This window comes from Oryza sativa, chromosome 1 (genome assembly GCF_034140825.1).
Source record: "Oryza sativa Japonica Group chromosome 1, ASM3414082v1".
Lineage (NCBI taxonomy): Eukaryota > Viridiplantae > Streptophyta > Magnoliopsida > Poales > Poaceae > Oryza > Oryza sativa.
Window position 1 is genome coordinate 21,916,776 of NC_089035.1, and position 15,618 is coordinate 21,932,393.

At 42.4% G+C, this 15,618-nt stretch overlaps 2 protein-coding genes and 1 pseudogene across 2 annotated transcripts; 1 reads left to right on the plus strand and 2 right to left on the minus strand.

Annotated features, from left to right (window-relative positions):
- Positions 1-1,435: 1,435 nt before the first annotated feature.
- Positions 1,436-1,852, minus strand: LOC136355381 (putative UPF0481 protein At3g02645). Its single transcript, XM_066307909.1, has one exon. It carries the CDS (start codon positions 1,850-1,852, stop codon positions 1,436-1,438), a length of 417 nt encoding a protein of 138 aa, XP_066164006.1.
- On the minus strand, positions 1,849-2,901 carry LOC107281752 (UPF0481 protein At3g47200). The gene is made up of 2 exons (XM_066307911.1): positions 2,884-2,901; positions 1,849-2,745 (listed from the first exon to the last, which is right to left on the minus strand). The coding sequence occupies exons 1-2, from the start codon at positions 2,899-2,901 to the stop codon at positions 1,849-1,851; spliced, it is 915 nt and encodes a 304-aa protein (XP_066164008.1).
- A 3,464-nt stretch (positions 2,902-6,365) lies between these two features.
- Positions 6,366-13,441, plus strand: LOC107276189 (70 kDa peptidyl-prolyl isomerase-like; annotated as a pseudogene).
- Positions 13,442-15,618: the final 2,177 nt, after the last annotated feature.

The following is a 15,618-nucleotide window of genomic DNA, read 5'->3' on the forward strand; positions in this document are numbered from 1 at the left end:
TAAATTCATATATTTATTAATACTTTTATACATATTATAATAAAAAATAATGGTTAAAGTTAGTTTTTGGAGATCATGCTCTCACGTATAGTAGTGCTCTTGTTCAAAACAATAAGTGCTAGTATCAAACAAGAGGGAGTATACACCATGATTTAAGTCAGCTTCGATATTAAAGAAGTGCTAACGACTGGAGTGCCGGTAGCCGGAATAACGTGGAGTATAAGCAGCCAGCGGCAGGTTTTTGACCGCCTCCAAGTACGGTCAGACACGTTAATTTGAGCTCGGCTGCGTGCAGCCATGGCAGCCGACATCGGTATATATGTAGACTCTCCTGCCATTAGCAGTCTATACGTGAATATAATATACATGACCAGCTGCCATTATATGTCAATACACGAGCAATGACCATTGAATCATTGACAGTTTGACACCCGCCTGGCTCCCTGGGCAAAAACACGAGGGACAACAATGGACTTTATATATGGACTTTGTCAAGCGCTAATTAATATATCTGGATATTCATCATATCCATACAAAATCGCATGGACTCTTAGGGGTTGTTTAGATCCCCACCTTAAAATTTTATACCTGTCACATAACAGAGTGATTTATGGGGAGGAATGCCAAACTTTAAGTCACTTATGATATGGTTTTTACAATTTTCCAAACGATTTTGCTATATATTTGTCAATAATTTTTTTTTCTAAAATTTGACAAATGAAAATATAGTACAATCGTAATATAATTACATTGTAATTTGTATGTACTACCATGTAACTATAATGCAATTTTGAACCGTACGGTTTGATTTAATTTATGCAAGGGAGGTAGAAAAAAAATCATAGCCCATGCACATGTGAGGAAATTCGGTACTATTACCTCCATTTTCACAGAATTAGTATGTCACCAAGAGAATTTTGAAAGTTACGTGCAAGTTACACTATAGTTACTTATAAGTTACAATATAATTGCATGATGATTGTACTAATATTTACATAAATGTATAGCTAATCCCTTTTCGAAAATTGGTTCATCCGTGCATGGTGCTTGTTTAATCTAAAATCCCCTTTCATTTGGATGTGGCCATGGCTCTACAGAAGGCAGAGGCCCGCACGAACAGCCCAAAAATGTACAGAACAAACTTAGCCCAAATCAATAAATAATAGCCCAAAAGAAACTTTCAAAAGGAACACATACAGACCGGTCCAAAAAATGCAGATCCAAAATCCGTTAACATGGATCATAGGTCCACAGGCTAAGGAAGATAGATGTTTGCTCTGTTTCTGCATCATTCCTGGCCTTTCGGCTGGGGATCGGATTTTGCACAAGATGGACTAACGATTTGTATTTTTTTTTTAGTCGACTGATCAATAGTCTATCCCAAGTAGTGAAGGATTGGATTACGAAGTCATTACACTTGAAGATTACGCTCTCGTTATTTGGCGGGAAACACGGTGAAGTAAGTCTGCGTGGCGGCGAGGAAGACGACGATCGCCGCGACTACGACGGAGATGGCCGACCACGGGCTGCCGAAGTAGTCACGCCGGAGCGCCGCCCTGTTGCGGTGCCACCACGAGCCACAGTACCCGCGCACGTCCTCGTACAGCCCGGCGAAAGCCTGGCGGCTGAAGTCCATGGCGGCGCCCTCGCCGAGGCGGCTGAAGAACCGGGCCGCCTCCTCGTCGTCGGCCAGCAGGCTCTCCAGGACGCCGCGCCGGCGGAGCAGCTCGACGTCGCGCGCCGTCACGATGAGCTGGCCCATCAGCGCCACGTAGCTGGTGAGGAGGCGCGGCTCCTCGCCCGCCTGCGTCTGCTCGAACGCCATGAGGTTGACGAGGAGCGGTCGCTTCATGTCGTCGATCTCTCTATGGCCGGGATCTCCATGACGCCCCTGCGGCGGTCGAACGTCACGTCGAACCTGTCCCGCGCCGCGCTCCGCCGCACGAGGGTGACACCCGCCTCCCGCAGTTCGCTGGCACGCAGAATCGTCCGCGTCGGCGCCGCCGGTGCCTTCCGGGCCGACTCGGGCAGCCGCGGCCGTGGCCGCTTGGGAACGAAGCACTCGTAGTACAGGTGGAGGAGGTGGTGGACGTCCCAGTCACCGGACGGCCGCCTGATGGGCTCCTCGTCGCTGATGTACTCGATGAGGAGGTTGAAGAGGGACTCCTTGTCGGGCTGCATGCCGGCGACGGCTTCGTAGAGCCTCTCGAGGACGAAGAACGGGATCTGGTTCTCCATCAAGAGCAGGTCGGCGGCGACGAGCGTGAGGCCCCAGCCGACGTCGCAGAGCGAGTCGGCCTCCTTGGTGTGCCACTTGAAGAAGAACTCGAGGATGAAGAAGCCGTCGAGGAGGAGCATCCGGACGAAGTCGTCGGAGGAGTCCATGCCCACGGGGCGCTCGCTGTAGCACGCGCGCGCCCGGGGCTCGAGGGTCCGCATTTCCGCGACCAAGGCGGACGCGGTGACCACGGCAGCGGCGCCGTCGCCAGCGCGGCGGGATAGCAGGTCGTGGAGGTAGCGCCACTTGTGGTCCTCCATGGCGCGGAGCGCGGCGCCGCCGTGGTGGTAGGGGCCGATGGATACCAGGCGCGGCTCGTACGCGGTGCGGTTGCCGTCGCGGACGTAGGCGGGGACGCGGAAGATGGTGAACGGCTGCAGCCGCGCCCGCCATTGATCTCCGCTGATGGCGTCCAACGTTGCCTCCACCGAAGCTTCCAACGACGCCACCGCCACGGGTTGGCAAATCTAGCGAAATAGTGGTGGCACGAATTAAAGAAAGCGCGCAGACGTGCAGGGAGTCGAAGTCGCAAAAAATAGTTTCCCCAGACGTGCGTGGCAAAATAGTTTCCCCAGATCGACGTGCATCTGCAAACTTGCAAAAACCGAAATGCATGTGGTCATCGAAGTCGCGTCATCGTCGTTTGACATATATGGTTGTTTTCATACGTTATGTGGTCGATCGAGCAGAAAAGCACGACCACCAACGCGTTGATGTTTGGGTGGATATCATTATCATATCATTCACTTGCCCGCAATTTCATCGCAAGTTTCGTGCAACAAAACAGCGTTACCATGGCGTGAAGTTGGGAGTTGGGAGGAAGTTTGGTGTGAACTAAACAGTCCCTCTGTTTAATAGCCGATCGATATAACAGCGCAGATACCCGGCCCCTTAATTTTTCTTCCCTTACTTAGCCTTTAGGGTGTTAGCAGCTAGCGTGCCACGTTAATTTCCTGCCGATGGAGAGGAGTCTCCGTTGCCGTCGACGGAGAAGAAAGAAGGACTTCGGCGCCATGAAGTTGTCAGACCTAGGCAAGCCTGACGAGGACTTGTTCGTGTGGAGAGGAGATACCAGTCGATTAGAGAGTTTTGGGAGCGAGCATGGCCGTGGTCGTGGTCGTGGCTCTCCTGGCTTTGCGAAGTGGACCGTTCAAGAGGCGCCTGGGGAACGGTTTGATTGGCTGGAAATGAAGGGGTTCTACTGCTGCGAGGCACAAGGTGCGTATAGTTGAAAAGAGTAAAAAGGTACACAACTGCAAAAATCAGCTCGGTCTACAACCGCTTAAAATTACGTTCCGTCCTTATATATAGATTCATTTGTTTCTACCTTATTTCTCCCTCTGTTTTTTCTCTATTTGACATTGAACTAACCAACATCAGAAGTTTGGAAACATAGACATTATTAATTATTTGCTACATTTCATTCATCTAAAAATTTTTAATTTTGAAATCACCTAAAACTACATGCTTCTAAACAGGGAGGAACGTAGCATCAAACTAGAAGTGCTCATCTTTTTCTTCATCTTTTGGCTCCCTCTACTCTTATTCCTTCTTTCCCCTCCCATCTCTCCTCTTTTCCATAGGAACACTCATGCTAGATCCGCCCATGCTTCTAAGCTTTGTATTGTTGTGTCATGAACGTGTAGCTTACTAAGCAGCTTTTAGAGTGTGTTTAAGTAGAAGAGAAAAGTGAAGAAGAAGAGTGATACGCAAAACGCAGTAAGCCATTAGTGTATTAATTAATTAATTATTAGTTATTTTAAATTAAAAATGGACTAATATGCTTTTTAAAGCAACTTTTCTATCTATGCTTTCTATGAAGTTAAATCCTACTTAAGTCTAAAACTCAACATGCAAACATGCTACCTCATCATCCACTAGCAATAACTACTTATCAAATAGCTCATGCAAACATGCATCATACATAATTTATTTAATCCTACAAATCAAAATGCAAATAGATCCAATCAACCTCTCTCATCATTTCCATAATATTTCAACAAATATATCCATCATTTTTTATAATACTCAACGTATATTCATTCATATATTCCATATCAAAGCAAAGATATTATTTAGTTTGTTTCATGCTTACTACTAATAAATCCTAGCTTTTTATTTCTTTTTTCCTTCTCTTCCGCTTATTGTGATACAAATCTTGGTCAACAACATAAATATTATCTATAATCCTCTACAAAGTCTATTAAATTTGTTTCTCTTCAAATATGGATTGACAAATCAGTTTTATTTGTTGTTAATAATTAACATCATACTTACCCTATGCTCGATTGTTGAAATATATATATATATATATATATATATATATATATATATATATATATATATATATATATATATATATATATATATATATATATATATATATATATATATATATATATATATATATATATATATATATATATATATATATATATATAAGAAATTACTTAGTAATTCCCGCAGCAAAGCGCGGGGAATCACCTAGTTCTTTTAAGAAAACAAGAACAATGGAAATTTTCTCTCTTTCTTACTTAGTCGAACGCATAATAATATTGAAGTCCTCCCTCCATTTTATATTATAAGTCGTTTGAAATTTTTTTTAGTTAAAGTTATTTAAGTTTGACTAAATTCATAGAAAAAAATTAGCAACATCTACAACACTAGATTAGTTTAATTAAGTCTAACGTTGAATATATTTGATAATATGTTTATTTTTCTATTAAAAATGTTATGTATTTTTCTAAAAATTTGATCAAGCTTAAAAAAATTTGACTTAAGAAAATTAAAAGACTTATAATACCAAACGGTGAGAGTATTGGTATTAGTATTGATATAGAAAATGAGGGGGATAAAGAGGGACGAGAGTGACACAGAAAAATTCAGGACGTTGGATTCATTTTAATGGTGGATGTCGGGGGCATGACCGCACGACAATGTCGGAAAAAAATTCTCTGCGGCAGTGCCGCACCACGCCTCCTGTGCAACACTGCGTAGACACCTGACGCGTGTCCATCTCCCGCTGTAGCCAAGCAGCCGTTTCTTTAGAGCCGAGCCGCTGTGCCGAAATACTAAAGCCGATTGGGATTTGGGAGCCGCTGTTCAGGAGTACATAAAGCTGATTGCTGGAGAGATTTATGGTTTAATTTGTCCAGTTCACAACTTTAGATAGGAACCTATTGCATTGCGACCCTTCTTAAAGTCTTGAAACTTGATGGTTTGGGGATATGGCCGACATTGCTAATTAGCTTGTACTACTCCTCAAGAGTTTTGGTTATCTTTTTGCTTCTGCAAAATATAAACGGATTTATATGCTTCAATAACATGGTGTTTGTTGTGACTTATGAACATGGTGTTGTAGACCGGGTTTAATTTTTCGGTTTGGCCGATTCTATCAGACGTCGTTGATATACCAAAATTTCAGTCCGAAATTTTCAAAATTTTGATCAAATATTGGTTAAATTTAAACAAAATATTACCAAATTCACAAAAGAATAAAAAAATTAAAAAAATTCGGCCGAAATAATATTGTATCAAGGGTCTGAAATGACTAAAATTCATTCCGGAATTTCTAACCCTGGTTGTAGCCATACGGTTGCGTTTTACAATCTACTTCCTCCGTCCCTAAATGTTTGATGCCATTGACGTTTTTAAACATGTTTGACCGTTCTTCTTATTAAAAAAAATAAATAATTATTAATTCCTTTCATATCATTTGATTCATTGTTAAATATACTTTTATGTATACATATAGTTTTGCATGTTTCTCAAAAGTTTTTTAATAAGACGAACGGTCAAATATATTTAAAAAAGTTAACGGCGTTAAATATGTAGGGACGGAGGGAGTATATATTATTCATCTGTTCTTGGTTAGCGGCAGATTTACTATCTGTTCTGTCTTCTAATGAAACAACGGCTCAACTCCATGTGCAGTCGCTAACTGCGGCTTGGTGTCCGTTCCAACGCGCGAGCTGAGGAAGACATCGGCTTGGCTCAAGGAAAACGCTTGGCTGCACTAATGTGATGGGACACGCGTCAGGTGTGTACGCGGTGTTGTACAGGAGGCGTGGTGCGGCACTGCTGCCGCAGAGAATTTTTTTCCGACAATCTCTGCCCCTTGCAACCACGGCGGCGGCACCGATCATCAGTGACAGTCCTGCAGCAGGCGCAGGCGGCTCTCAGCGGCGTCCGGACTTTGCGGAGGCAATGCAGAGAGCGAATCGAAGGAGGCAGCGGAGTAGATCCGGCCGTGGAGGTCGAATCCCGGGCGGGGAGCGAGCCGGCGACGCATACTCGTGCCTCCAAGGTCAAACCCTAAACTCGCTTAGTACGTCTCTCGGTTGCTGCGAAACCTCTCCAATGCGTCTCATAATCTCCGTCCTGACACCTGACCGGCTCCTAGGAAATGGTTGAAATCCGGCATAGGTATGGAAAATTTCAGCATTCCAGATTTCCACTCTAATCCTGTAGGATGGTTCTCATTTCCGAAGCAGTACAATAGAAATTTTGAAAATGTGCAATTCTAAGCTCGCTGATGTTGAACGAGATATAGCTAGTTAATCCTAGTCGGGGAAGATTTCACCAATGTTATTCGTATTGTTTGTAGCAGTTATCCCTGCAGATAACTCTGTTGATGGTTTGTACTGTATAAGCCCCTGGTTTATTTTCCAGTACACAGTCATGCTATTGATCTTCCTTTCTACTGCTCCTTTGATGAATCATGAGTATGTTTGGTTGCTTCCAGTCCACTTTACAGGAAAAAGACTTGATGGTACTTTGTTTACATCCACCATAGAAGATGGCGTGCCTCTGACTTTTATATTAGGACAAGGTATAACTGTACCATACTCAATAGTCAATACCCTGAAATTACTTTTTAGTTCTTACCGAGTCAATAAATCCATAATGCACACCACTTGATCAGAACCAAAGAAAATTTACAGGGAGGTTACCAAGTGATATGAGTTAAGAACTCTCCAATGTTTATGGTACTTACTGTTTAACCAACCTCTGTTGTTAAATCTTCTTAGATATTGTAATGGTTGGAAACCTTGTGATCATGCCATTAACCATGGATCCCAGGGTTTCTACACCCATCACCACTAAACCAAATGATTTTCAGTAGTTTACTCAAACAGTTACTCCCAAAAAGGTAATACAGAAAATGCATTAGTAGCACGTGGACCAAGCATAATTGTTCCCCTTTTATTTTGTGCAATATTCAAATCGTTTCACCTAACTTATTTATCATTTTCTTAATGCATCATGAAGTTCTCATGTATGTAGTTTTACTGATCTTCCAGATCATCCACTCATCTATTAAGTGTTTATATATATGGCGTTGTTGATTTCTGCATTGCGTAAACTTCAACAGACCTATATGATGCAGTGGGATTTCTATCAAGTGTTAAGGACTGAATCTTTTAATGAAAAAGTGACTTTAGTGATTTGGGGTCTGACATTTTTGTTTCAAGCCATTAAAGATTCTACTAGAATGTAGATAACAAGATTACATGGCTCATCTTTCATGTGTGTGTGTGTTTAAAAAACCTGGCTCATTGGGTGTTTGTACCACTGTAACCATACTTTTCTCAAAAATGAGTTACACTTCGATGAAATAAAACTAAATACTGCTTATAGAGAATGTAATGCAAGGCTTCAGTATGGCTGTTAGCTCAATGCAAGCAGGGGAGAAAGCTGTATTCACCATCCCTCCAGAATTAGCAGGCACCAAGTCTCGGTGTCCTGCTGATATCCCAGCGAACCTTCCTCCTAACCAAGCACTACAGTTTGATGTTGAGCTCATCTCTCTTATCACCATAACTGACATCCTCGACAATGAAGGCATATTGAAAAAGACTATGAAGCGTGGAGTGGGGAATGATAAACCTTGTGATTTGGATGAAGTGCTTGGTATGAAATAGTACATTAGTTCCTCCCTTCATCTCTCTGTTTTCTTTAGTTTTGAATTTGAGAAATTAATTGTACCAATATTTTTTTCATTTATTTCTGCAATAGCTCAACAGTGCTTGTGTGTTTATTGAGCTAATACTTTTACATTTTTTTTTTGTAGTGAACTACAATGCTTGCCTGGAGGATGGGATGTCAGTGTCCATGTCTGAAGGTGTTGAGTTCAACCTTGCAGAAGGTAAGAATAAGTTCCCTTTACCATGATTGAATGCACTTAATTGTAGAAGTACCATTTTACTATGCCGGTCTAATATAATTGTAAAATCTAGGCTTCTTTTGTCCTGCCTTTGCACGTGCTGTGGAGACTATGACAGAAGGAGAGGAAGTTGTTCTCATTGTTAAACTAGAATGTAAGCTCCCCTCCTTGGATGTAACCTTCTAGTTGAGTAAAATAAACACCAATTCTTCTCATGCACCTTATACCTCGTAATAAATTCAATAATCAAAGCAGATAGTGGCAACTAAATCACCAATCGGCATCTCAAATCTTCCTTCCGATTATGCATGCACATGTCAGGAATATTTACAAGCTTGTCTTTCTGTGTGTCATTTTTCTTTTGGGATAAGAGGCCAGAAGGCCCAGCTTTTATAGAAAGCTAGATAATGATTACGGCATCAGTTCAACAGCTGGGAGAACCAGCTTTTACAAGAAGCATTCTAGCCAAAAAATGGCCTTACACAGTATCTAAAGAGCCAAACAGGAGAAGAAAACCAGTGAGCAAAAGGCAATATCTATGACTACTTGCTTTTTTCATCCCACGCCAGTCCTGTACTCCTGTGTTGAGGTCCTTGAGGAGATAGAAGTTGCACAGCTTCTAAGATCTTGCCTGCCATCAACTCAGCTTCTGCTTCTTCATTTTCCTTCATCAGTTAGACCACTGTCTTAGATAAAACATCACACTAAAAGCAACAGTTAGAGGAGTGGATAAAATCTGCTTCCTGAAAATCATATCATTTCTATTCAACCACAACACCCAGGCAGCAGCCCCCAGCAGCATTATCAGCCCTCTGCTCCGTTTGGAGCTAGGTCGGCCTACTATCTCAGAAAAGAAATGATCAAAAGAATTAGGGGCTGCATTCCAGGTCAGAGCATCTCTAATCACACACCAAAGGAACTTTGCAACAGGGCATCTGAAAATGATATGATCAGCATCTTCTAGATCATTACAGAAAATACACAGATCAGACCCTTCCCAGTTTTTCTTCACCAGTTGGGTTGTGGATTGTATTCTATCCCTACATGCAAGCCAGATGAAGTGTTTCACCTTCAGGGGTATGGGAGCTCCCCAAATGTCTGCATCTCTCAAGTTTTTCTCCCCATGGAATATGAGTATTCTGTATAAATATTTAGTAGAGAAGCAATTAGATTGAACCACAGGCCAAAGGATAGTATCTGTTTCCTCTATCAGATTAATACCAGTCATAATTTGTTCCAACTCTTCCCATTCTGCTACCTCACTAACTAGGATGTATTGTTGGTTAGAGATTTGGTAGATGAGTGGGAATCTGATTTTTAGGGGACAAGACTCTAGCCAAACATCAGACCAAAAGAGGATGTGAGAGCCATCACCCAGTTTCCATGCACAATTTCTTTGGATCCAACTTTTGATTGTGTGCAAGTTTTTCCAGAATTGTGAACCTCCCTCATGTTTCGATTGGAAGAAACCCTTCTCTTGCAGGTATTTCTTGTAGTTAATCTTCTAGTTAATATATGTTAATTGGTGCTCTCTTTCTCTTGATCCCTAGATGGTTTTGGTGAACGGGGTAGACCGTCCATAGGGGATGAAGCTGCTGTGCCACCTGATGCAACTCTTTATGTGTACCTTCAATTGATGTCATGGAAAACAGTGAGACACATTGGACAGAACGGGACAATCCTTAAAAAAACCCTTCGCAGAGGAAACTTGGAAGGACAGCACACCGAGAATCAAGCAGTGGTTGGAGGTACCTTCAAGTTAGCTCCTAATATGGAATTCTGAACATATATAGCTCATTACCTCCTGCTTGGATATCAACATGCCTAATGTTCACTTGCATTGGCAGTTCGGCTGATTGGTAAACTGCATGATGGGGCTGTTTTTGATCAGAGGGGTCACCAAGGAGATGAGCCATTTGAGTTTGTGGTTGACGAAGGTTGTATTTTCTACATCTTTACAAAATAAAACTTGTTTGTTTCTCATAAATTTCAGCTATTCTTTTGAAATTGCAGAGCAGGTTAGTGATGGCCTAGAGGAAGCTGTTCTGACAATGTGGGAGGGAGAGGTCTCCTTGTTCACCATTCCACCCCAGTGTTTGCAGGATCAACACGTGGTTGTCCCTCCTGGTTCTTCCGTCACCTATGAAATTGAGCTTGTCTCTGTTGTAAATGTGTGTATGCAGCTTGAATTAGTTGCCATGATGTGAACAATTTGAAACTATATTTTGGAAACTCTACTTGACATACTGGATCTGAATTAAATTTAGGACAAGCATCCCTGGCTCATGAGTCAAGCAGAGAGCGTTGAGGCTGCAGTTGAGAAGGAAAAGGAGGGTGACAAACTATTCGGCTCAAGCAAATATTTGAGAGCTTATAGGAGATATTACAAGGTACTAAACTAGCATGGTGGCCCGCGTATATTGCGTGGCTAGTATCGTTATATCTTTTTAAATAATAGCATATATATTTTTATATTTTGTTATTAAAATATATTAAAATGATAACATAATTTTTAATTTTGTACTAACTTGACCAAACTAACTGATGTGTAATATTCATATTGTATTTTATATACGTGATATTTATTAATTATTTTAGAATTCTAACTTTACTTAATTATAAATTGTATTCCTATATAGACTATAAACTCATCTTCTAATATTTCTTATATTTTCCGAAGTCATGTTATTTACAAATTTATTCTAATATGGACTCTAAATCCTTCTTTCCATATTCCTTATTTTAAAATCTCGAATTTCAGTTATTTCTAAATTGTATTTCTATATAATCTCTAGATTCCTTTTCCAATATTTCTTATTTTTAATTCCTAATTTCTCTTATTTATAAATTGTATTTTTTATATGGACTCTAACTCATCTTTCAATATTTCTTTTTTTTAAAAAAAATTCGAATTTCAGTTATTTCCAAATTGTATTCATATATGGACTTTAGACTCTTTTTCTAATATTTCTTACTTTTTTCAATTTCGAATTTTAGCTTCTTCTAAGTTTTATTTTATCTGGGCTCTAGATTATTTTTATAATATTTGTTATTTTTAAACTTTGAATTTTAGTTTTTTCTAAGTTGTATTTCTATATGGATTCTAAATTCTACTTTTATTTTTTTATTTTTCAATTCCGAATTTCAATTAGATCTAAATTTTATATGTTTTTCTATATGGACTCTAAACTTATCTTTCAATATTCCTTATCTTTAATTTCGAATTTCTATTATTTCTAAATTGTATTCATATATGAACTCTAGTCTCCTCTTCCAATATTCCTTATTTTCTAATTCCGAATTTAAACTATTTTTAAATTGTATTTCTATATGGACTCTATATTTTTCTTTTTCTTCGATTAATGTGGGAATTTCTAGACTGTGAGAGCAAATGTGGATGCTCTTTTTTCTATTCCTTCAATAAGTTAATAGATAATTTAATGGTGCAAAAAGGAGGTCATAGTGTTTTTTTTCTAGGAAAAAAGTATAGCCTGTTTTGTCCCAAGTATGTATTATATGCATCCGACAAATGTACAGACTGAATCTGAAAAATCTGTTTAACTTGTTTGAAGGCCAGACAGATCATACTCTCGTGCTTTCGACGAGGAGGACATAGATGGAGAAATTAAACAAATGTTGATTTCCTTTGCCTTCAAAGCTGCAGAATGCGCAACTCAGCTTCAACGCTTCGAACAAGCATACCATCGCTACCGTGAGGTGCTTTTCTTAACAAGAGAAATAGAGCATGAGTTGTGTTTGCTTCATAGTGCTACACCTTTTCCAAATGTTTACATGGTGCAAATGGCATTGATTCATTGGTTGTTCTTTTGCATAGTTCGCTACTGTTAGTAAACGCTAGCCTCCTACACACATCAATGAGCAACTAAAATCTTACAATCAAAACAGGTATTGGAATACGACCCTGGAAATGTGAAAGCACAGGAAATGTCAGGGCAGGCATTCCCCGAGGCTTCGCTTGTAATAGACACTGCTGCAATGCACAGAGGTTTGGAGGTACTGTTTTCATTCTTGGTGTCTATCGTTTATATATATGTGCCACATCAACTGATAAATAATATTCATCCGATTAATATTATTTATGAGTTCATGTCCCGGTTGATATTTTCAAGCCTAAATGCCCAATTGGGTTGACTCATATCGACAGGACCTGAACCTCCCGTAATACTAGTACAATTCACTCAAGTTGGTCCAGTTTGTTCATACAGTTTTCCTATCATCGAAACACTCCCGCTGTCCCACAGGGGGTTGCGCATTTTTATTTGGGGCAATTGCAAATTTACCACTGCTTTGAATCATTATTGCAAGATTATCACAAGAACTGTCATTCGAGTGGCATCCTTGCAAAATTGAAAAACTAGTGGTAAATTTGTAAAAGCCCCTTTTTATTTACACAACTAACTAGTATTATACCTATCACCTTGAACAGCCGTTTCGTCCGAAGGAACAGCATTCCATTGGTTGGACAACGACGACGGGGGCTATATCTAGCATGAGGCTAAAACAAGGACACAAATACCGTGGAGGCATGATTTTTGTCCCTCCTATTGCAAGACCAGGGGCCAATGTACCTACAAGCCGTAGTCCAGCTACACAAGCAACGCGTGTTGTTAACACAAACAGAGTTACGACAAACATCGAGAACCAAATTAACTCTGGCACCACCAGGAAGAGCCTAGGTTCGTGCTTCAGGTCCTGTTTGGCACCCATTGTTGGCCCCTTGTAATTAGCTTCGTGAATACGGTTCTGGTAGTAATTGTTCATACTTCTATGACCACAATTATTATTGCACACGGAAAATGAACTGGGTGAATAGAACTTCAGCAACTATATGACGAAGGGTGTGTTTAGTTCATGTCAAAATTAAAAGTTTGGTTGAAATTGAAACGATGTGACGAAAAAGTTAGAAGTTTATGTGTGTAGAAAAGTTTTGATGTAATAGAAAAGTTAAAAATTTAAAGAAAAAGTTTGGAACTAAACAAGGCCGGAGAGCCTAGCTTCTTGCTTGGGATGTTTCCTGTTGACAATAATGAACAGTGAATGAAAAGCGGCACCATGGATTTATTACCTTTTTTTCTTAGAGGGAAGCTGTGTCAATGTGCAATTTTCTATGGCATTATACAACCTGCGCTCCCCCAGTCGCAGACAACGCTGTTCATTGAATTTTCTGATGACTACAAATTATTTTTTATTGGAACGTGTAAATCTTTTCTGTTTTGCAATTCATGCTTTGAAATATTTGTAGCTTATGTGATATCTTCCAATGACAGGAACTGTCTTATAGATGTTGGTTTCTTAAAAACTGGCACATATAACCACTTCCCGACTTTCACACGACGCTAAAATTAAAAGGCAAATTTTGCTACAGGACACTGCTTATGTGTGGTTTTAGCCCTAGAACACTGCCCAAACTCACTTTTGAGGGAAAACGATCCATAAACGTGGTAATTTGCCAGTGAACATCGTGCCGATTAAAATAATAATTTCCGGTCGAAGAGGAGAGAGAAATCGTGTGAAATGTCAAAAATGCGTTTGGGCCCACATGTCAGCTTTCTTATCTCTCTTATCTTCTCTCTCTATCTTCTCTCTAGAGGATAACGCCACGCTCCCGTCGTCTTCGTCATCGTCCAGCCCATCTGCAAGATCCGCCGCCGGCGCACCGCTACAGCCCGACCTTCGCCACCGCCCGGGCTCTGCCGCCGTCGCACCACTGTCGTTGTCTGAGGGTGCGACAGCCGCCGCAGCGGAGGTGGTGGCGCCAGAGACAAAGGAGGTGAGGGCGAAGGCGTCGGTGGATGAGGCGGTGACGCTGGCTACCGTTGTGTCCAAGAACGTGTCGTTCAGGGAGGAGAGCAACTTCCTGGATAATCTCAAGGACGGCGAGAGGAAGGCGTTGGCTGAGCTCCGTGCCAAGGTGGAGGAGGCCATCGTCGAGGGCAAGTTGTTCGATGATGGCAAGGTGGAGGCCAGGAAGAAGGCCACCACGATACCGACGACGACGACGGCGAGGCACTCCCGGCGGAGCTCGCTGACATGTGCTACCTCGACGGCGCGGACCGGGAGGGCCACCCGGTGTGCTACAATGCGCTCGGCATGTTCGCTGACGACGCCGTGTAATGGCCGGGGGAGAAGCAGCGCGCGGGCGGCGGGGGGAGGAGCGGCGCACGAGCGGCGGGCGGCGGGGGAGGAGCTGCGCACGTCCTCCTCCTCCTCGAACTCGTCACCATCGCCGTCGTCGTCCGCCACCGCCCCGCTCCGCGCCGCCGGATCCGCGAGCCACCGCCTCGCCGGCCTGCGTGCTGCGCCAGCCACCGCCCTGCAGCGGCGTCGTGATTCGGCGATTGGGATGAGAGAAGGGCGGCGGTGGCGATGAGTGGCTCGGCATCGACGCTAGGGATGCGGTGTGGGAGCTATGGCTCGCTCACGTCGGCCGGCAGCGGGAGGAAGGGCGGGGGCAGGGGTGGGGGTGGCGAGGCGGTGGCGAGAAGGAGCGGCTGCAGCTGCTCCAATGCGCACTGCGGCTGGTGGGCCGCCGGAGGGCCAAGGTGTTGCTGCTGCTCGTCGCTGCCTCCGCCGCCGTCTGCGCGGGCACGACCGGCGGCTGGCGGGGAGCTACATGTGGGTAGGAAGAGGAGAAGAGAGATAGGATATAGAGCTGACATGTGGGTCAAGGGTATTTTTGACATTTCACGCAAATTCTCTCTTCTCTTCAACTGAAAATTATTATTTTAATTGGCGCGGTGTCCACTGACAAATTACCACGTTTATGGAGTGTTTTTCCACGAAAGTGAGTTTGGGCAGTGTCATAGGGCTAAAAACACACATAAGCAGTGTCATGTAGCAAAATTTGCCGAATTAAAAACCTACATTGATAGTCTGATATACCTTTATACTCCCTCTATCCCAAAGAAAAAGACAACCCCTCCTAGTACAACGAATATGGACAGAGAGTTATCCAGATTCTCCCACACACACCAGCTCGATACACGGAAGGATTCCGTAATGTTGAGTGAAAATTAACAGGATCGAAGTATCGAACGGAAATGCAGGTCCCGGCCGGGATTCTGCATCACTTGTTGGATGGAAACACGGTGAAGTAGGTCTGCGTAGCAGCGAGCACGACGACGAAGGCGGCGACGACGACGGAGATGGCCGA

Bases quoted from the DNA above. Each gene is read 5' to 3' on its own strand.
- LOC136355381 (XM_066307909.1), bottom strand. From the start codon at position 1,852: ATGAAGCGACCGCTCCTCGTCAACCTCATGGCGTTCGAGCAGACGCAG.